The 22,744-nt window shown below is 38.6% G+C and overlaps 1 protein-coding gene across 3 annotated transcripts in view; it reads left to right on the top strand.

Annotated features, from left to right (window-relative positions):
• Positions 1-22,744, top strand: part of MAGI2 (membrane associated guanylate kinase, WW and PDZ domain containing 2) — a 575,799-nt gene that overhangs the window by 267,240 nt on the left and 285,815 nt on the right. For all 3 annotated transcript variants that reach the window (XM_085298788.1, XM_085298783.1, XM_085298773.1), the window contains exon 3: positions 1,779-1,898. In XM_085298788.1, coding sequence (XP_085154914.1) covers positions 1,779-1,898 — 120 coding nt within the window. The remainder of the gene's footprint in view (positions 1-1,778; positions 1,899-22,744) is intronic.

Below are 22,744 nucleotides of genomic sequence, written 5' to 3'. Positions count from 1 at the left end.
TGAGTAGTTCTCTTCCTTACACCATTGATGAGATCTCTATTGACTTTAATAGGAGTTTGGACACATATCATACTTGTAGATGACTACACTTAATTTTTTTAATTTTACACAGAATCACATGCAAGATGACTCATCRTGGTTAATTGCATATGTCTGCAGAATAGACATCAAAAGGTAGATGAAATGAGTCCTGTGATAGGTGACTTGAATAGATGCCTGAACCAATACTGCATAATATAGGATTCACAGTGCAGTGTTTAAGGTAGTGAGTGAATAACTAAGAAAGAGGCAGCATCCTTTTGCACAATATCATAATGTTAAAACATTTGTTCAGGAAGGGAAAGACCTATTTTTTAGCCAGTTCCCAATATTAATGATCTTGAAACCAAACCTGAAGAGTGTGATGTAATCACTACAATATTGATAAAGAATTAATTAAGATGTTTCTCTGAGGCCAATGAGGACTTAAAAGTCTGGTTTCTCATTTCCAAATGTAGTTTTGTGATGTATTGTGTCCAGTTCTGGGCTCCCCAGGACAAGAGAGACTGGAGCTACTGGGGAGAGTCCAGCATAGGGCTACGAAGATGATCAGAGGGCTGGAGCACCTGCCCTATRAGGAACGGCTGCGAGAGCTGGGCCTCTTCAGCCTGGGGAAGAGAAGACTGAGGGGGGATCTGATCAATGTGTACAAGTACCTGAAGGGAGGGTGTCAAGRGGATGGGGACAAACTCTTTTCAGTTGTCATATGTGACAGAACAAGAGGCAATGGGCAGAAATTGAAGCACAGGAAGTTCCACCTGACCGTGAGGGGGAATTTCTTCCCTGGGAGAGTGATGGAGCACTGGACCAGGTTGCCCAGAGAGGTGGTGGAGTCTCCTTCTCTGGAGATCTTCAAGGCCCGCCTGGATGCAACCCTGYCTACCATGCTSTAGGTGACCCTGCTGAGCAGGGAGGTTGGACTAGATGATCTCCAGAGGTCCCTTCCAACCTTACCGATTCTATGATTTCATGCTTTCRGTCAAAGTAGGAATAGCCTGAACTCAACAAATTGGGCCACTCTAGGAACTTTGGTCAAATTTAGATGCTTCAGTGTTTTAACATCTGAACTTCTCCTAGCTAAGGTGAATTCACTTCTGGATGTGTGTGAAATACTGTCTGTTAGCAATTAGGGAATTTTGTCATCCAGAGATGACAATAGAGCCAATGACTAAATTTAAGCACCTTTGCAATCCGACAGCATGGTTAGCAGATCTGAATCACTCACTTGCTTAAACATATCCATTTGTAATGGCATTTAAGTCCACTTTAGGCACTGAAACAAGCTGTGTGAATATAACTCTTACAAATTTACTCCTAGATTTATTATTCTATATAATAAACAAACATGTAAAAGAGCATGAAACAGAATATTTGTAGACAAAACTGTAGACAGAGCTGTAGAAAATACACCTCAAACAAAGACTAATATTACATATGAATGCCTCATCTCAGTGAGGGTCACAGAATAAAAGAATAGCAGTATGATGMATTTCCATTAGTCAGGCTAGATAACCTGAGCCCAAATAACATCTAGCTCATCCTTACAGATRCATCTGATAATAGAGCTCAGCTTCTACAGATGTAGCTATATGCCTTTGAAAGACATCCTCAAAAGGAAAATATGGCATATGTTATATTGTATAAACATTTAGTTTACTCTATAAATTCTCCAAAATGTTCCAAAAGTTTATTCTACTTTTAGTTCTTGTGCTTGACTATGTCTTTCCATTTATTAATAGGCACCACAAGGCCACATAAGGAGGGAGAGGTCCCTGGTGTGGACTATATTTTCATCACAGTTGAAGATTTTATGGAATTGGAGAAAAGTGGTGCTCTCTTGGAAAGTGGAACATATGAAGGTAAGCACACTTTCRCTGCTAAATCYGTCTCATGCTTCCATTATGTTTTYTTTTTTTCCTAAATTTATAGAATTGCACTGGGACATCCCATTACAAATGTGTCATTACTACTGTTATCAGAACTTAGTGAAGAGCCAGATGGCAATGATGAAAATATTTTCATATTTAAAAGCTAAATGCAGATGGGTTCATTGTAGTTTTAGTGTATTAGACTAGCTAAGAGAAACAGAGTAATACATTGCAGTTACAAGAAAGAAACAAAAAACACTTGCTCCTTATGCCAAATACTTGAGGAAATTTCCACAAAATTTAAGCAAATAACTGCATTTCTACAACAGAAATCAGTTGTAAAGCTGATGCTTTTCTTCTAAATGTGTGGTACACAGTGTTCCTGCAAATACCGATGTGTATCAGAGGTTGAAAAAGCACTATATAAGCAAAACAGGAAGGTTTTGTGTTTTCGTGTCTTAAGGGCTTTGTAAATTATTGAAATTAATGCATTCATTTTGTAATATGACAAAGCAATAGCTGTTGTAAGGGCTGTATTAGAAAATGTGTGTTTATGGGGCAAAGAGCTAGCACCCCAGTGCAGAACAGGAGAGGGAAAAAGAACTACSTGATCATTTCTGTGATTTCAAACATTTTCCAAATCACAGCTATCCTGGAAGTTGAACTACTATGAACTGAAGGGCAGTTATACAGCATGGCACTGAAATAAAACTAGAAACTGTGCTACACTTTTTTAAGCCACATTCTTCTTAGAAATACGTTAGTATTTAAGTTAACTGAATAATGGATGGATCCTTTTATTGTTAATCTTGAAGCAAAATTGCAGGCAACATCCTTTATATGAAAAATATGACCCATGCATATAAGAATACCTGGGTGAATAGAACCATTTRTAGGAAATAGCCCTGCATTTTTAATTTGTAGTAGAAAAAGCAATGAAGACCTTTATTTTTCCTGACTTTGTCCCTATCAAGGAAAGCATCTGAAGATAAATAAGGAGCTATTTACACTTAAGAAAAGCATTAGCCGTGTTATAAATAGCAGGAAAGAAGGTAATTCTTTCTCACCTAATCAGCACAAAGTACCCATTGGAAAGTAAATAAATTTTCATGAAGAGTTGTATCAATACAGACATTGTAACAAAGAAGCTTTCCATTAAAGAAGGTCAATAACAGGAAAATGTATCTTCTTTTCTTTCCTCCTTTTCCCCCATAGTCTGACACCTAGTGGAAGAAGTTAGATGAACATTAATACAAGATCAACACCAACTATTATATTTATCAGACATTCAATGAATATTAAGCCTTTCTTGAAAAGATCTTTTTGTTAACTTAGGTGTTTGAAAGAGCATTAGTACAAGTCTGTCATTGCTTGACCATGTAATTTCACTTGTTTGTCACAAGTTTGTAGAGATTGAACTGCTAGTTTAAATTAATTCACAATGTTGTTATGTCCCTTGGGGGATACTGAGAGGTGTCTTGTAATACCAGCTACCAGAGCTGAGTGGACAGCAAGGTGAAATKTTGGTTGGGGAAGGCTGCATAACTCCTTAAGCCTTCTGAGAACCTACCTGAAGAAAGGGCCAAAGTCATAACTACACAATATCCATCACATCAGTCTCTGATCACAGGTGACAAGTTCACTGAAGTCAAAAAGTCATAAACCAAAGGCAGACCGAAATAAACTCAACAAACCAGTTTTGCACAGATCCTGTCTTTGATGCCCAGGCTTGCCAATCAGCAGATCTGCATTTTGAGAAATAGTAGATAAYATATTAGCTACCTATCTGTTATGGCAGATAATAAATAGTGTATGAGAAAATAGACCTGGTTTATAGATGCTGTATTTTCTGTTCCCGTTCAGAGACTTCTGGCAGTACCCTTACTTACCTAAGTGATATGCCCCATTTACCTGAGTAATCCCTCATGACTGTAGTACCTTCTTCAGGGAAGGATTTTGGTATTCAGTCACAAGCTTTTCTGAGCATGCTAAGTCTTCAGTGATTGTCTTGCTTATGACAGTTGTACCCACCAGGGCAAATAGATTTCCAATCCCTCCCATTCCCCTGAGAAGATGATTTCAGAATCCTTCCCTAGATCGACGACTCATGTATCATGCTTGTTGAAAGAGATGTATTGTCTTTGTCCTTATCAGCACTGGTCATTAGGTCTCTGAGAAAAATYGATCTTTTTAATGATTCTCAGAGTTAATAGATTGGTTTGCACTTTTTTTTTTCCTTGAAAATATTATACTGTATTTAGTTATGTTTCTCTCATTCGGTCAGTCCAATCTGACCCTCTRACCGTGGTCAGTATGTATCTGTCTCTAACAGGAAAATGTTTTTAAAAAAGGGACTTCTTACTAACCTGAGATAAAAAGAGAAACTCTGTGTAGACACAGGTATTGGCTTTCACTACTTCTTGAATATAAGGATTGACTTAGTCAATTTACCTTCTACTCTACGAAYTTCAAGGAGAATCAGAAACATGCTGGTAATGCAGAGGAGAAAGAGGCCAAGTGGAGACTTCCATGATACATACTGTTCATACTGTTCAGTACAGTATTCAGTGTAGTGTTAGAAGCAGAGAAAATTTTGAGAAAATGAAAAATGAGAATTTTGAGAAATGAGAAAAATACCCAATGAGTCTAGTTAGGAACTTTTTGATCTGTTGCAAGGAAATAATAGTCATGGTTTTATCCATAGCAGATTATAATCTAAAAGTGAAACTGTCATATATTTTCAAGGATTGCTTCTCTGACAATACTTCTTTCTTCTGAAATACAATACTTCTTTCTTCTGAAGCACGTGCTATTTTTGAGTTCTAAATAGATTTTGAGTTATAACAGTTTCAGAATTAAAAAYAGGATGCTCTGTAACTTCACTACTYRGGCTGTGAGATATGCCTTTGTCTGCCACTTTTGTGACAACTGTAAATGACTGCAACATTCCAAAGTCTTGTACAAAAACAGTAGTATATTCATGATAAAACAGTACAGACTGCATTTTTTATGGATTTTGCAAATATTATTTTTATTTAGTCTCAGTATGACAAAACCCCTGACTATTTTTGACCTTTTCTTTTTGAACGACTACACGGTCTTTATAGATTAGGATTTAAAAAAAAATACATAAACGGTTGCTGCATGTTTTGTTCCTCTCCTGTGATAAAGCAGAATGAAARAATAAATTGTAGAAGCCTTGCTTCCACTGAACTTAATGGTGCAAATCACATTGACTTCAGTGAGATTGTTTCCGAGTTCTGAATTTGTTATAAAATTCCAGTGAATTCTACCAATGTATTCCTACTTGGAGAAGAGGGATTTATTTGATGTACCCCACATTCATTTGTTTAGAAGAATCTTTATAACAGCTCAGCCAAATCCTGAAGATTTTACTTTGTTTTTCCATAGTAAAACTCCAATTTACTCTACTGATTTAAGAAATCATGATTTGGCTCAGATTGATAACATGTTTGGAAATAAAGTATATTTCTGACACAGATTTTGGGTAAGGTAAAATAATGACATTTTTGTAACAGAAGAGGAAATATTTCTTCACAGAATTAAAGCCATTMATTTCTTAAGCAGACTGATGTAACACAGAAGAACATCCCCCAACAAAATAATCCAAGTTCCTTTTCCAGTTCTGGAGTGCAGTCAGATTTCACTCCAGAGTACAATGGCCAGATGGTCTTTGAATTGTTACACTATGAACAAATCAATAAAATACAGGAAGATATAATTGTGATAAAAAGACAGACCCTATATATGTGTGCGGTGTCTTTCACCACTTCACAAATAGAAGGGTTGACTCAATATAATGTCTCCTCTCTGATAGGTTAAAACTTGTATGGAGAATGTTCATGGATCACTGACTTCACAGACCATTCCTATCTCCTTATTATATCAGCGAAACTTCTTAGCCAGCGTATCAGTAGACTGAAARTGTATTTAAAATATATGYTTATATTTAGATTTTATATTTATTTATATGTATTTAAAATATATATTTATTATATATTATATATTTAATATAATATCTATATATAGGCAAAAATTGAACCACAGGAAGTTCCGCCTGAATATGAGGAGGAATTTCTTCACTGTGAGAGTGACGGAGCACTGGCACAAGTTGCCCAGAGAGGTTGTGGAGTCTCCTTCTCTGGAGATCTTGAAGGCCCGCCTGGATGCAACCCTGYCTACCATGCTCTAGGTGACCCTGCTGAGCAGGGAGGTTGGACTAGATGATCTCCAGAGGTCCCTTCCAACCTTACCSATTCTRTGATTCTCTGATATGCTGGRTWAGAATACTAATGCTCATAAACAACAAGAGCGTCAATATTTTTTCCAAAAAAAMCAGACATAGTAAATACTTGATTGAAAGTTATTGCTGTAAGACATCCTTATGAAGCATTAGTAAGAGCTGAAGAGCCCTGCATGCTATGAGTAGAATTTCCTTTTAAAACTAAAATATACAGTAGYAGTACTAGAACTAATAGGATTTTTTCAATGTATAAATACTTTATGAAAAAGCAACACGTTGATTATCTGTAGGAACATAAATGTGTTTCAAATATACAACAGCAAGAGGGATTTTAACAGTGTGGAATTCTATAGGAAAATTTCCTATATATAATTCAATATATATAATTCAAACATAGGAAAGTTTGTTCAAATCTATAAAGGATGCAGGAAAATTATGAAAATAAGTGAAATTAATTAGCATAATGATGTACCATGTAAAGCTTTTTTAGCAAGTTTTTGTTTACTTCTGAAAACCTCTATAAAAATATTTTAGGAAATACTCATAATTTGCTATTAATATAAGAATAGTTCTTAATTTTATCCCRTGAAAAGTAATCTTTTTAGTTACTGTGACATTAATTTTATGAAAAATCCACTTTTTATTGTTTGTTTGGAATTATCCAAAGTTATCTCTTAAATCACTGCTTAAGATTTAAAGTTAGCTGAAGAACTTACGTGATCATGGACTTTTCCTGGGTCCACTGAAGTCCACTAAATGCAGTGGTAAAATTCCATTTGGCTTAAATGGAGACAGGATTTCACCCATATTTTCTGACTGGTTTGGTATTATATGGCAGAAGGCTGAGTGTTAGCTGAAATTTCCTTATTAATCCGGAACTCMGAATTAGTAAGTCCTTTAAAAAAATGGTGAATACATTCCTTCAGTAAAACCTGAATGTTCTATATTTCTTGTGTTTTTGAGGAAACAAAACTTTCAGTTGTTGTAGAACAGTTTTAAAGTGTTAGATTATGTGTTTTTGGTTGTATCATCATTATTCAGCTCTCCTGGGGAAGTGAACGTGGGTTGAAGCTGAGGTCTTGCTGATGGCTCCCTTCCCACRCACTTACAAATGGGCAGCACTGGGAGGTGTTTTGAGTCCATTCATCTGAGAGGGCTGGAGGGGCCTAAAAATCAACATCCTGCCAAGGAAACATTAAGCTTTGTATAGGCCTTCACTCACTGCCATCTCCCAAGCCAAATTTAGCCTGTGCAGAGGCAAAATTCAACAGAACTTTCTGTTCAGCTAATGTCTTGTCAATAGATATCTAATTTTACTATCTTGCAAATCTGAAGTATGACTTGAGGACTGGTCCACAAAGGCATGGAGTTTTCAACTTCTRCATTGCAGTCACAATGATTTTAAAACCATTCTACTRGAGAGAGTCCAGWGTAGGGCYACGAAGATGATCCGAGGGCTGGAGCACCTGMCCTAKGAGGAGCTGGGCCTGTTCAGCCTGGAGAAGAGAAGAYTGAGGGGGGATCTGATYAAYGTGGATAAGCATCTGAAAGGAGGGTGTCAGGGGGACAGGGACAAACTCTTTTCAGTTGTCCYRTGTGACAGGACAAGAGGCAATGGGCAGAAATTGAAGCACAGGAAGTTCTGCCTGGACGTGAGGGGGAATTTCTTCCCTGGGAGAGTGACGGAGCACTGGACCAGGTTGCCCAGAGAGGTTGTGGAGTCTCCTTCTCTGAAGATCTTCAAGGCCTGCCTGGATGCAACCCTGCCTACCATGCTCTAGGTGACCCTGCTTGAGCAGGAAGGTTGGACTAGATGTTCTCCAGAGGTCCCTTCCAACCTTACTGATTCTATGATTCTATGACTCTATGATTCTATGATAAGGAATTAGTGCTTGATTCCAGTGGGTTTGATTCCATTTTGCCATATAACAAGATATAAAAAATTCACAATTCACACTACTTATTCTATACAGCGTTTCATGAGCAGAACTTTCTGAGCACTGTATAGTAAAGGATTAGACAGGAAATGAAACAAAAAGATGATAAAATACTACCTTCTTAAGACACAGTAGCTAATTAAATATTCTGATTTAAAATGGGAAGCAAAAGGATCGTAGGGTAAGCTAGATATGGATAAAAGTATGTCATCTTTCAAAAGCCATATCTTTTAAGAGCAGAAAGTGTTTCAAGGGCATGGAGAAATAGAATGAGATACTTTATAGTGAGGGTAAGATTCCCATTGAAAGTGCTTCTCAAAGTGGTGGCTTCCGTAGCAATATCAGGCCTACTACTCACCAKCATATCCAGAGAAAGTGTAAATGTGTATATATCACTGATACAGTCAAAATATAAAAGAATAAATCTTAAATATAGTTAGCGATTTCAGAGTCTGATTAAGTTCTGTATTGCTGTGACTTTACAGACTTTTTTGTTTCTTCCCCTTATCCTTGAGGCAGAGGAAGGAGCTGATTTTCATTCTCATCATTAAATATGAAGTGCAAAGCACTGTTGATTTATTTTCTAAAAAAATAAAGAGGGAAGCATAGCCCTCAAAAATGTAAATGCACAGAAGCTCAAAAATGTAATGCCAGTGGGTATATCAGAATATATAAGGAATCCTGTCTGCTTTTGTTAATGCATTTTGAGGCATTAAACATCACATTTGCTTCTTTTTTMAAGTTTATTTAAATACTCTGTCATCTTCTAGGGAAATAGTAAGGAATCAAAATGCAATAAATATGATTTCATTTTTTGTAAGAAAAACAGAGCTGCTTTTTAAAACTATAGTATTGAAATATAAAGGGTGAGTTTCATAACAACTTCTACAGTGTCTTTTTTAACTTCCTGAAATATAGCAATAGCGTGACAGATTGTGTCTTTCCTCCGTGTTCTGAATTGGAGGCTATATAAATGCTGATTATTTTAATAATTGGCATTCATGCTGTGCGGTGTTTCTATCTTAGGAATTCAGCCCTCTGTCTTAGCTAGCACTCGCAGACAAGAACACTGGTGGTGTCAAAATACTAACCTGTTTTGATGCTGCTTGGCTCCGGTTATTGAGGCTGTTAGGTGAGGGCCCTTCCTAACATAGTCTCCTCACTCCTCCCACTAGGTTCTCTTCTCTCTTTTTTGGAGAAAGCTCTGTAGTTCCACCCCAGCATGGGTCCTGCAGCAGGTCACTGTCTCTCCACACAGCAGAATAGTCACACTGCAGCAGAGCTGCTGGTCAGGTAAAGCTTAGAGATAGCTGAAACTGTAGAMCATATCAACAGGCAAATATTATTCTTTCAGGAATATTTACAAATGAGAGCAAGCACTGACTTCCCCATGGTTCCTAACTGGATTCAGCTGAAAGGAAACCAATAGCCAATGCAATTGCCTTTGTCTCTAGAAGCGTCCTTCTGCTCACATCCCCTGCCCAGAAGATAGTTGTACCAAGGACAGGTAGGGGTAGACTTGATATGTGCACGTGTTGAGTAGGTTGTGATAGAGATGTGCTTGACTGGGCCACGATGCAGCCTGTTGCAAGGCTAAACTCCCTGCCTGGCCTGCCAGACAGCTCTGCTGCCTGCATACAGGGTGTTGGGAGGCCAGAACAATGTTTCTGATCATCCAAGGCTGCTGGCTGAGGCTCTAACTGAATCGGTGCAAATTGCTTCTTTCGGCCAGTTGTGTCGGGCAAAGGGCCAGAGGTTAGCCAATGTCACACGTGGCTTGGTAGAGCCCGTAYTTCTGCTGGGTAACACTGTTTAGCTCAGCAGAAGTGTGCATGGACATTCAATTCATCTAATTGATTTTTTCTGTTGGGATTCTGTGGCTACTAGAAGCAACAACCTGTTGCCAGTTCAGGCTTGCTTTACACTGCATCAGCTGAAGAAATCAGCTGCAAGTGGATTCCCCAGGCACACAACACTTYGCTTGTGTGTGTTTCCAGGGTTCTGCGAGATGGAGGGCAGGGGCAAGTGGCACAGAGCACCCTGTTGTGTGAGTTTCTGAGCTCCATTAAGCCTTTCTGCTCAAACAGGTCCCCTGAAACAATTCTTATTTATAATTAAATAATTAAATTAAAAATAAATTAAATTAAATTAATTAAATAATTAATTCAATGTACTTTATTTTATATCAATACTTAGATCAGCACCAAAGGGTTCTCAGCATCAGAGCAATCAAGAAATGACCTCAACTGATTCATCTTTTTTCCTGAGCTGTGTTGAACTTGTCTCAGCTCTGCTCAAGACATGCCCCATTCTTTACAATTCTGTGCAGTTACTACCAGAAATGTATTAACAAACTGAAGTGTCCAGACAAAAGTAATGCAAATTACCAGGAGGGCTGCAGGGAATAAATTTAGAGAACTCATCAGATTGAGCTTTGTTGGCTAATGATTGAGAAGCTTAGAGAATTTAAAATGTCTGAAACCCACGGAAGAGCAAAGATTATTGAAAAGTTGGGCAAATACGTAACCAGGGCTAATGTGATGTAGCTGAAAAAGATGAACAATTGGATTTAATGTTGGGAACAAATTTTCATATAATGATGTGGATTAAATGTTAGACTAACCTCCAGAGGAGGAGATTGAAGTTCCATCTTTTAGGAAGTTTTAAAGCAATTACTAGTAGAAACATTGCTGCACTAGTGGAGGGATTAATTAAAGGCTGTACTATAGCATTGCCTACTTTAATGTAGYTTTTTACAAATGCTCTTTATGCAACATATTAGATTTTTCTGGTTTTTTGTATAAGGCAGATCACAACCAGTTAATATGGGCATTACAGATACAATTCTAACTATATATCTAATATATACGTCAGTGTATATTGTGCTGTGTTAGTTTAAATGCAGATTGTATTAGAAAAATAATCTTAAATGCTGTACAGCCTGAGCTTGAAAGCAAATAAAGGCTTTAGCACTGATAAGGCACATTTGTCTGTAGGCATTACAAAAGATGTTAAAGACTTGAACATTTCGAATTACAAATCATAATGAATTGTCATTGCTTCAGAGAAATGTTTAGCTACGATGCTCAGTTACAGAGTTTTCCATTTTTTATATATCACTGGAAACACACAATATTCATTATATCCAGTTTACATGTATTTATCATGCTGTTACCTCCATCTGAAGTTCCTCTGAATATTATATCCTCTTCGGCACCACACATTCATAATTGTGATATTCCACATTTTTCTGTTTCAGCTGAAGAAAGATCACCTCCTGTAGCAAACAGTGCTCTGTTAGATACCGTAAACTGTAGTCTCAAAGGTCCTTGGGAGATTCTTCTTAACTCACATTAAGAAACTCCCCATTGTCTTTCCATTTTGTCAACCTCAGAATTTTCCAAAATATTGAAGCAATTTTGTTTTCAAATAACAAAGTGTACTTGACCTTCCATAATACTTTTCTATCAACATCTCCCTATAAAGCAAAGAGTTTTTATGAGCGTGTGTTCACTGAACCATAATTATGACTACAGAATATGAACTGCAATTTGTATTGCCCATTCCACTAAATATTCCACAGCCTGAATGATGCTATAAAGTTAGAAAACTATCAAAAGTCATCTATCAGAGATTACTGCAAAATTTATTATGCAGTAGTTACCACAGCGGTGGAGGGTGAAAGTAAGTACACAAAATTGCCTTTGCTCTAATTCTGCATCTGCACCTCCCCACCTTGGCTGCTAGGAGGCTATATTAAAAGCCCTTTTAGAGTCYTGGTGAAAGTCAGTCAGTGCTTTCTGCTTATCCACAGAGAAAGCCATTGCATCCTAGARAGCAGTCAAGTTGGTCAAGCGCTTGGTAAATCTGCACTGCCTGTTCYCGATCACTCCAGTGCCTGATGATCACTTCCATGAGAACATGCTCCATGAGTTTCTCAGGACTGAGGTGAGGATAGTGATCTGCTAGTTCCCCAGAACTGTCTTGCTCTTTTTGGAGATAGTTTTAACAACTAGCTTCTCTAGCCTTTGCTCCCTTGATCACCACTACTTTTCAGGCATACAGAATAGTCTCACATTAACATCAACCCGGCTTCCTCAGCACCTTCAGACGCAGCCTGTCAAGTCCTGTGGACTTGAATACGTCCAGCTGATCTAGCTAACCCTAAGTGCCGTACCTCTCTCTGCCAGACTTTGCTACCAAATTGAGACCYGAAAGGCCTGGGAGCAGCAGACATTGCTAAGGCAATGAAGGCATTGGGTACCTCAGCCTTTTCCTTGCAAAGTCACCTAACAAGTTGGGCACCAGGCCCACATTCTCTCTGGTCCTCCTTTTGCTGCTGAGGTAGCTATAGAAACCCTTCCTTTTTCCCTTCATATTCTTCATATTCAACTCCTGCTGTTCTTTGGCCTTCCTAATTATATCCCGCATATCCAGGCAATGTTTCTGTATTCCTCTTTGGTTGCATGGCCCGTTTTCTGCCTCTCTGACACACTAGTCATCGGGAGTTCCTTGTGAGCAAACGTGAGCCCCTACAGCCTTCCCTTGTTTGCACAATGTTCTGTAAAACAAGGGTGCTAGGAAGGACCAGGTTATATTTTCTGTATTTCTGTTTTTTCAGCAGAAATTGCTTTGCAGCAGGACGTAAAAGTCCTTGTTATGGCTTTTTACGGCTAAGAGTGGCTTTTTTTAAAAAAAAAAATCTTGCTTTCATTACTGTATTTCAATGGCAAGGTATTCTAGGACTTTGCAGAATCACACACAGCCCCGGTCATGACTGCTGTGGTGGATTGCAGATACATGAGAAAAGGTGCATCTTGCTACCCGCCAGCATATTACAAGGGCATAGGCTGCTTCCTGTCAAGATAATCTTGAAATAATGAAGGACACTAAGAGAAGCAGGTTGTATCAAGTGTGGAATAATGCACTGTAAGTGTGTGGGGGGGTCTGAATTTGTATGGTTAATTCAAAAGGACTGAACTATGCAAAGCACAGGCTGATACAACTTTTTCTGCAATAGTTATGTTACTTCCCAAGTGACCTAATTAAAACAAGATAAAAGACCAACAAAATCCAAGCAAGAAAAGGAGTTTTTGTGTTTCAAAGTAATGCAGTGTTTGATTTAAAAAGCTAAAAATATTGGAAACAAACAAACAAATGGTGTAGAGAAACCCTTATACTGGGTTTACGCTGATCTCAAATATAATTATTCTAGCTTTCATTTGTGTAAATGAAGGAATAAATAGGTCTTCTAGGTTTTCTGTGGGCCAATGGAGGGCTCCCATTATATTTCCAGCAAAAGTAATGGAAATAAAGTCAGAAATCAAGATCAAATATGATGGAATGAAATATGCTGGAGAATGAAATAAAATGGTCCAGTTGCTGACCTACATTTACAGTTCTTTTACATCATACAGACAGGAAAAAATAGCCCAAAATGTAGCATCATCAGTTTCGGAAGATGCTACTGATGTAGAATAATCCCACAGACACATCTGTGTTCTGTGCATGTGAATGCTCTCCCCTAATAAGCATAGAGAAAAGTTGTGGTGATTAAGGAAGCTTTAAATGAAAGAATCAAATTAACTCTTTTTCTTGTTGCTATTTTTACGAACAGGTTTTCAGGGAGCCCCGAGCATACACCAGGAGCCATTGGTTCAGCAGAGAATRAAACGGTCCTTTCCTTAGGGAAATTACCCTTGCAGTATGAGATAAATGACAATAGTTGAAAGCAGTCTATAGGGGAAACAGAAGGGAAAAAATGAGACAAATGTGGGCAGAGTGTCAAGCAGGGGGTCTCCGTGAACCAGTGACCAATTGTTATCAAGATTTTACTTAGGAACCCTTAGAGAGGTATGAAACAGATCGGTGATTTAATGATGTGAATATTAATAGGAATTCTTCCTGAGTATATCTCAGAAGCAATGGGGAAATGCAAAGGTATTTCACAATGGCTTGCGCTAGCTGGAATAGGAAAGCAGAAAGCAAAAGGTGAGTCAGGTGAGCTATACCTAGGGGAGGGGGGAGCCAGTACAGGGGAGAAGTGAGGAAGGAAGAAGGGATGGATATTGTAGTAAGCCAACGGTGGCATGTAGAGAAGGCAGTTTAAAAAACAGTGTGATGATTGAATAGTTCCTAGGAAAGGTAGTTTACTTTTTTTTCTATTATAGTAGGCTATATGGGCTACTTACTATCAAGAGATGTCTCATTAGCAGTTTTCTATGGTAAGGTTCTGAGTGACTTTTATACAGATGCAAAAAGGAGGGTACAATGATTTTCTCCTGCCTTGCTCCACGTGTGCAGGGTCTGCCAGAGGCCCCACTCCAGAGGATGCCGGCTCCTGCTCCCAGGAGGCAGAGCCTGCACCAYTGTTGTTATGAGGAGCTTTTCCCTGACTGCGGATGGACACAAACTATGTCATAGGAGTGTGCCAAGGAGCCTGCATGCAGTATCCTTCTAAACAAAGTGACACATGGGATACAGCAGATAAAGTTTCCTTTATAAGTTAAACCTAAACAAAAGCTGCTGGCTTTGGTTACTTCATAATTTGAGTCCCTTGAAAATAAATGTTTAAACTCTCTCAGTAGATTTTGGCTGCAAGTAGTTGTGTTCATAATCCATAGCATTATGGACATTTCATTGTCAGATTTTCCCAACCATACTTGGGTACCAGCCCACTAAGCACAGAAACTCTGCAGCTAAAAGAATTAGAAATAAAATCTCCTACAGGTTGCTAAAATTATTACTCTTATCTTTGGAAAACCACTATTTGTCTGCCCAAGACAAGATAAAAATCTCTGATAGACAAAAATTCAAATTAAAACTCTGACGGATTCAGCTATAAAAAATATGAAAGATGACAGATGGTGTGAAGACATGTGGATGATTATATGATAAGTGGTGAAATTTAGATAGAGAAAAGACACAAATCAGAATGATGGAAATGGAGGAATTCCCCCTACAACAGTATTTAGCAAATTCCCTTTGTAACCTTACCTGGCAGTGTCCCTGCAGCATCAGTCCCCAGCCTTTGCCACCTCATGAACCCCCCTGGTAAGGCAATGTCAAGGTGGGTTCTTCTGGTTAGTGCAAGAACCAAGAGGTGAAGAGAATACAATTGATTAATTAGGGAAAAAACGAAGATGTTATTGTTTTGCCACCCGTAGGAATGATGGGGCTGGTGGCTTTTCCTTTCTGGGCTTCCAGTTCAGGGCAACTTCATGCATAAAACTCTAATAGGAACACAGCAGGAGCTGCTTTCTGTCAGGAAGAGGTTAAGCTGATTATGGCTCGGTAACGCTCTTGCCTCCTCTTTAGTACAATCTCAGAATTGGATTCTATTTCCAGAAGAGAAGCAAAAAAGCAAGATTTTTTTAGGGGTTGTGAGACGTGAAGTTGGTGTTATCTTCTAAGTTGAAGCTTAGGTTGAATCAGGTAGAGCAGAGCCTGTGTCTGTGACCTTTTGGGCTTTATGCAGTCTCAGATTCTGTGCTCTTTTGTTTGCTCAGTTGTGAGTAATTTACAGCATCCTGGTGTGATTTTGACTTTCGGCACTAGTGGTTTGTCAGTGAAAGTCGCACAGGAAAAATAATAGAAAAAAAAAAGAATCACTCCGGGCATGATAAGATTAAAGGACGATGTCTTGGGAGAATCATTCAGTTTTTTGAATGTTTCATCAGCCCCTCATCTTACGTATATAGAATGTGTGTTTGGAATCTGTACCTTAACAGCATATGGCTTGTAAAAAGCCTATCTTTTATATAGCAACTTGCTACAGTGACAGCTAGTATGAGCTCAAGAGACCCTTTTTTTGAAATATGACACTCTTCCTAGATAAGGGAGATTCAGGGAGAAACCTGCATTATTTAGTATGTTGTCCAGCAGACAGTTTTTTTCCCGCAGACATATTGCTCTTACAATATGCTGTTAATGTATACAACAACTGGGTTTCCTATTTTTTACTGTTTTTTTTAATTAAAACAGTAGAAACATTGGAGTTTCTACTGTTTAAGCACAGCAATAACTTGTCAGTTTGTCAGTAAACTCTTTATTTTTAAACAGGGTTTGAGCAAAGTGTAGTGATGTATTTTTACAGTGGTCTTCATGCAGCTGAATCACAATTTACAAAACAATAAAATAATTACTTTGCCACTTTTTCTCATTCTGGCCACATTTTCTCATTCTGAGCATGCTCAATAGTACATTGAGTTGTGATATAGTATTTACTTCTTTAGTGATATTATGAGTCAAATTCCAAACAAGCCCAGGAAAAAGAAGGGAAAACAAACCAGTTACTTTTGCTGGTCTATTTGGGTTTTTTGATTAGGGAATAAAAATGTTCTCCACAGCACCTTTACTTTGTCAGCTGCAAAAGTTTGCAAGATATATGACATCAAGACACACAGCATTCAAATAAAAATAAATATTGAACAGCAGTATTTCTCATTGAACATTTTCATTCTGTGCACTTTCATTGTGAGAATGAGTCAGGAATTCATCAGGAAAAACAGCATGTGATCAAGAGGTTATTCACACCATGTAACTTTAAGTGTATAGCTTAATGCTCTTAATCAGGCCCTGGAGGCATTCCTTTCTCTCTATTCACTAGATCAGGTCTCAACTTCAGGTGCACTAAATTACAGGACATGTGCTGAAGGAGTTAAGTAGGTGAGGTGAACACTCTTATACTTGCTAAAGAGCTGAGAAGAGCACCTTAGCAGAATAGGGACTATACTCCAGGACTGGATGTCTCTTCAAAGAGAGGGCACTGCAGTCCATCTACATTTCAGTCTACTGGGTGCAGATACAGAAGACAAGCTACCTTTTTCATTGCTGGCATAATTTTAGAGGAAGTCAGGTCTAAAATTCCCTAAGCTTGCAAAAGAAGTCTGATAGGTAGGGGTCAGATTCCAGGATAACTTTCCCCAGTAAACCTGATATAAACATTGTCAGAGTCTCTTGGTCTTTCTGGCATAGACTATGGAACAAGTCATCTTCAGATCATGTGCTTCCAACTGCATGCTTTGGCCACAAAAGCCTCCCTCATCCTGTGTCACTAGGGTCTTGTTAAGAAATGAATTTTAATCTTGTGCTGTCATAAACGTATTGAGATCTGTCTCACAATGGTAGGATGTCTTGCCCTTATATCTTATGGAAAGACTGTTCTAGACTAGACTCYTCTCTACTTAGAAAATGATCTCCATCTTCTGACGTTTCTTCCATATAAACCCGTGCCATCTGCTTTTCTGTTAGCAATGAGTTTCATTAACCTGACTAAATTTACTTGTCCTGTGTTTTTTTGATGTACCCTTGTGTATGAATGATACCCAACACAATTCCCATGTAGGACTGAAAGATACGACACAGGACCTATAGGATTTGCACTTTTCTTGAGCAGTTTCTGGAGGCCAGGCAAGACAGCCTATRATGTTCTAAATGGCCTTAGACACAATGTTTAGGCATTTATACACTATTCGTTTTCCTCTTACATCACTCCTTACATAAGAATATAACATCTTTGTCCTCCCCCCATCCTTGTTTTGCTAAACTGAATGAACCATTTTATTTTAATCTCCTTGCATCCAGTACAAGGGTCCAAGTACAACTCCCAGATTGAAGAGATATCAGCTACCATACAACTTTTCTTCAAAATATGTCTTAAACCCTGCACAGTGTTGTGKTCAGAATAATGGGTCAGTGCTTTCTTGAATTATTTTTTTCCTCTTTCTTCAGTATTGATACCATATTTGCTATTCTACAGACATACAATTTGATAAGTCTTTTACATATCCTTATTATTAATTCAGGGATGTAATGTTGTAGTGTTCTGGAATGGAAGCTACATGTTATCCCTGTTTTARGCACATTGAATCCTTCTTTACAATTCTATGTGTTTGCCCCCACATTCTGAATCATATAATGAAAGATATGTTAATTCCTTTTCTATCACAGAAAATGACTGTAAAAGATACAATAAATCAGAGTGAACTTCACAWATTAGTGTGGATTAAGTATCAACCATTGACATGTTGCCTATGTTCTTATTCTGTAAGCTCCCCAAGAACTTCAGACTAACCATTCTCCATTCTCTGCACTAAGCAGAGCAGCTCTCAGTGAAAGAAAACCAAGTGAAGCATTCAGGCTTCTGAAATCCCGAACACCTCAGTGGAGCGAATTTAGGATGCCTTGCTGCTAAAACATGAACGTCTTTTTCCAACATTGGCTTCCTTTCTGTTGCTACTATTTTTGCTTTGGCATTGCACAAGGAGTGTCTACAAAGTTAGATACTTCAAGCACTAGGAGGACAAATGTGGATGCTCTAACCATAATCATTCCAGGGATTATTTTTTCGTATTTATGTATTTGATTACCACTGCCTGGCTCACCTTGTGGAAAGGAACATCAGTCATTTTGCCTGGGGGAGGGGAGAATGCTCTAAAACAAATTCCTAAATAAAGACACAAAACCAGACAATAATTCAGTTGATCATTAGTTTTACCTATCAGATGCCTGAATATTTATGCTAATTTATGTATTTTTCATTTATAATCAGGCACTTGAGGAAAGAAATAGATGAGTGATTCACGTAATGCGAGTTTTTTCTCATTTTCCTAAATACAAACAGACTAACATTAAATGGAATGATCAAAAAGAGAACTGGTTAAGATGTGTCAGGTCACTGAGGTTGTCTGCCTATCAAGGAAGCTATGTTGCCTGCAGTGTATGCAGGTGCTTTGTTTCAATCTAATTTTAAATGACTCATACAGTGAAGCTCCTTGCACCATCTCCCTTGGGAGACAGCTCTGTAATCTAACATCCTAGCAGTGAGCAAATGCTTCCTGATGTTTGTCTGAAGATTTCCTTTTGCACAACATCAATCCATTATTCCTATTTATATCCACTGTGGCCATCCTAAATCATTTTTCTCTCTAATCAAGACTTGACCCTTTTAACAGAGGTAATGGTCATATTTCTCCCTGACTACCTACAAACTGCATTCTCACTTACAATTTATTCAATTTAAGTATTCCTAAAGTACTCCTAAACACTTCCTAAGCATTTTTATAATCACTGCATATATTCTGGTAGATGTTGTTCATTCCTATTTGTGATCATTTTTGTTGTTTGGTTTTGGCATTGAGATGATCAGAACTCTGGACCTGAGGTATGACATTATCASCATGTCGCTCTCCTGCCGTTGTTCCAGTCAATACTCATTGTCTTCTSTCCACCAGCTTCACTAGCTTTTGGATGGGTTAGTCATATATGACCTGGGACCTCATCACAAAGCATCACAGGAAGGGAGAAGGGGAACCAACCTGAAGAAGTAAATAAAGGATTGAAAAAAAATGAAAACTGGCAGGTAAAATTAGAGAGAGCAAGGAGATATTAAAATTAAATACCCTTTGGAAGTCATAGGAAGTTGTAGGAAGTTTAGTTTTGAAGAAAACGAAGATTTCAAGTACTAACATTTATGTAGGACGATTGGAAATTAAATAGATAAGGACTGAAAAAATGGGATGTGGAAATAGAATATTTCTGTTATGGCAGAAGAAGCTTTTAGGAGGTTTTGTTTTTTTTCAGAAAACAAACACACACAAAACCGTAGAATCATAGAATCACAGAATCAGTAAGGTTGGAAGGGACCTCTGAAGATCATCTAGTCCAACCTCCCTGCTCAGCAGGGTCACCTACAGCATGGTAGACAGGGTTGCATCCAGGCAGGCCTTGAAGATCTCCAGAGAAGGAGACTCCACAAACCTCTCTGGGCAACCTGTGCCAGGGCTCCGTCACTCTCACAGGGAAGAAATTCCCCCTCATGGTCAGGCAGAACTTCCTGTGCTTCAATTTCTGCCCATTGCCTCTTGTCCTGTCACACGGGACAACTGAAAAGGTTTTGTCCCCGTCCCCCTGACACCCTCCCTTCAGATGCTTATCCACATTGATCAGATCCCCCCTCAGTCTTCTCTTCCCCAGGCTAAACAGGCCCAGCTCTCGCAGCCGTTCCTCATAGGGCAGGTGCTCCAGCCCTCKGATCATCTTTGTAGCCCTACGCTGGACTCTCTCCAGTAGCTCCATGTCTCTCTTGTCCTGGGGAGCCCAGGGCTGGACACAGTACTCAAGATGAGGCCTCCCCAGGGCTGAGTAGAGGAGCAGGATCACCTCCCTCGACCTGCTGGCAACACTCTTCCCAATGCACCCCAGGAGACCACTGGCTTTCTTGGCCACAAGGGCACAAGGGCTCATTGCTGGCACATGGTCAATTTGTCATCCGCCAGCACTCCCAGGTCCTTCTCTGCCTCACTTCCYTTGCTTCACTTCAAATTAGAATTGATTCTGAGAAGCGCAGTGGCCTGTGACACAGAGGAGGATCAAGCTAACGGGTGCTCAGGGTGCTTCTAGCCATCCCCCTGGGCAGATGTGGAGTACAGGCAGCAGGGTCTGCCCTCCCGGCCCYGGAGGCTGCAGCTGCCACTGCCAGCACGGGAAAGCCATTGGGTCTGGAGTGGGAGTGGAGTTTGGTGCGCTGAGGTGCTGAGCAGGGCAATGTGAGTCCTGCAGGACCCCTTCTGTGGCATGGAGCCTGCTGTCCAAGGAGTAGCATCTGGCGGTCAGCTGTAAAAGCCATGCAAACTGCTTGTCCTTTCATGTGCCCCTGCTAAAAGTCGGACGAAGTGACTCTCACGCAGGAGACCTTTTCCACTAGGCCACTCTTTTGCCTCAAGCAGTACTTGRATACCAACTATCATTATTTTTTAATGACTTTGCTTTATGCCAGCATTTTTCCCCTGATACATTGTGTCTGCAGGTCAAATAAAATACAGTGTATGTCCTTTCTCTCTCTTAGCTAGAATTACTTAATTTTGTCCTTTGCTGAYGCTATCCTTTTCCTGCATACCTTCACTGATTTGCCACTACTTTTTTTGATACATTTTCTTTCTTATTTTCATTGCAGCAGGTTTAAGGAATTCCTGTAGGAGCTCTCTTGCCTGCTTCTTTTATTGTTTCCTCGGGGGTGAGGCTTGTTGGTACCAAGTAGCGCTTTGCAGCTTCTCAGGTTCTCCAGCCTTCTTCCAACTAAAGGATTTCAACAAGGATTTCTTTCTTATAAAAAATTATAAGAACCAAATATGTTATATCCCCAAAGAACATCTTTCTCAAAATGTTTTTGCTTTCATTAAAAATGGAAAATGTATCTTAATAATTGCAATCAATAGCTTGTCATCAACTTCAGCAAATTTTCTAGTTTTCACCAATTTCTTGGTTTGTTATTTCTTGTACTTACTATACTCTGAGATATTCCATCAGTTATAGTACTTGCATGGTGTTCTTTGCTATGATGTCTTTTCCTCTAGGTAATTTAGGATCTTATTTGAAGATCTGTGTTTAAGATGTATTTTTCACACAATAGATATGTTTCTGTATGGTCCATGTGGACCATGAGTAACTAACTGAAAATGACTCTCTTCCACCTATAATTGGAGAGAAAGGATTAAAACTGCAATAAAATAAGATAGCAGTAAGTTCAGTAAAGAAAACATCAATGAGACTGAGATAATACTACATCCAAAGCACAATAGTAAAACAAGATTTCAGACATACGTATGAAAGGGGAACTATATTTGAGCATTGTCCCCTGTTATCCAAGACAATTAATTTGGGTTCCAGGCACATCAAACTTATTCTAATAGGAAATCTTATTTCTTTTTTTCCCCCTCCAAACAAGGTAATTTTAAAATAACTAAAATCAGAACAGCAGAATGGAGGAAAGAAGGCCAAACAAGAGAAGAGGGAAAGATAAAGAAAGGAAGATGTAGAAATAAGGGAAAAGGAAAAACACATCTAGAAAGTTCCTGGAATATGTAGAGAGGACTTGTCTTTTAATATTAGAAAAACCTTAAAAATGAGACATCAAAGAATATCTGAAGGATATGAGACACTTAATTCTAAGATATATACAATACTTTCCGAAAATGTTAGGAGTTTGATTAAAATTTTGGGGTAGCATTTTGCTAGCATGCATAGATCATAATCTCCATGTTAGTTATTTTTAATTAATTTATACAGTAAATGCATTAAGGCATGAATTTTGTTAATTGTTCATTGATTAAAGGCTTCTCATACTAAAACATATTGCTGGCATATTCAAGTCAGCAAAACTTTCTTGAGGAAATATAGCTTATGTTAGCAGAAGAGGTTTTTTAAGGACAAAACTCCCACTTGAATAAGATAAGCAAGGCCAAAAAAAGGCCTATCTTGATGGTATAAATACGTTGAGTCTGGGGCTTTTGCCAATGTAGTAGTGTTGTTTGAAGAGGCTATGAGGGATATTTTCTCACACACCTGACAATCACAGCTACTCTGGCAAAAATTCTGACTACCCTTCAGTGATCTCACAATTTAGGGAAAACTAAGAAATCAAAATGACATTCTTCTGCCCATGCTAAGGAGGATATAGGAGTCTCTATTGTGTTTTGGAAAATGTGGAAGAGTCGTTCTTGAATATTGTAACCCCACATTTTTATCATCTAGAGTACAACATCTAAAATGAGAAAATTTGGAGTAGTGTCTTCATAATTTCATTGTCATTGTAACAGTTTCTTAATCCAATAAACCAGTTTATATTCTGACATAAT

Source organism: Rhea americana, unplaced genomic scaffold (assembly GCF_003343005.1).
Source record: "Rhea americana isolate MKP2758 unplaced genomic scaffold, rheAme1 scaffold_1, whole genome shotgun sequence".
NCBI classification, from domain to species: domain Eukaryota; kingdom Metazoa; phylum Chordata; class Aves; order Rheiformes; family Rheidae; genus Rhea; species Rhea americana.
This window is presented reverse-complemented; position numbering and strand designations above follow the sequence as displayed.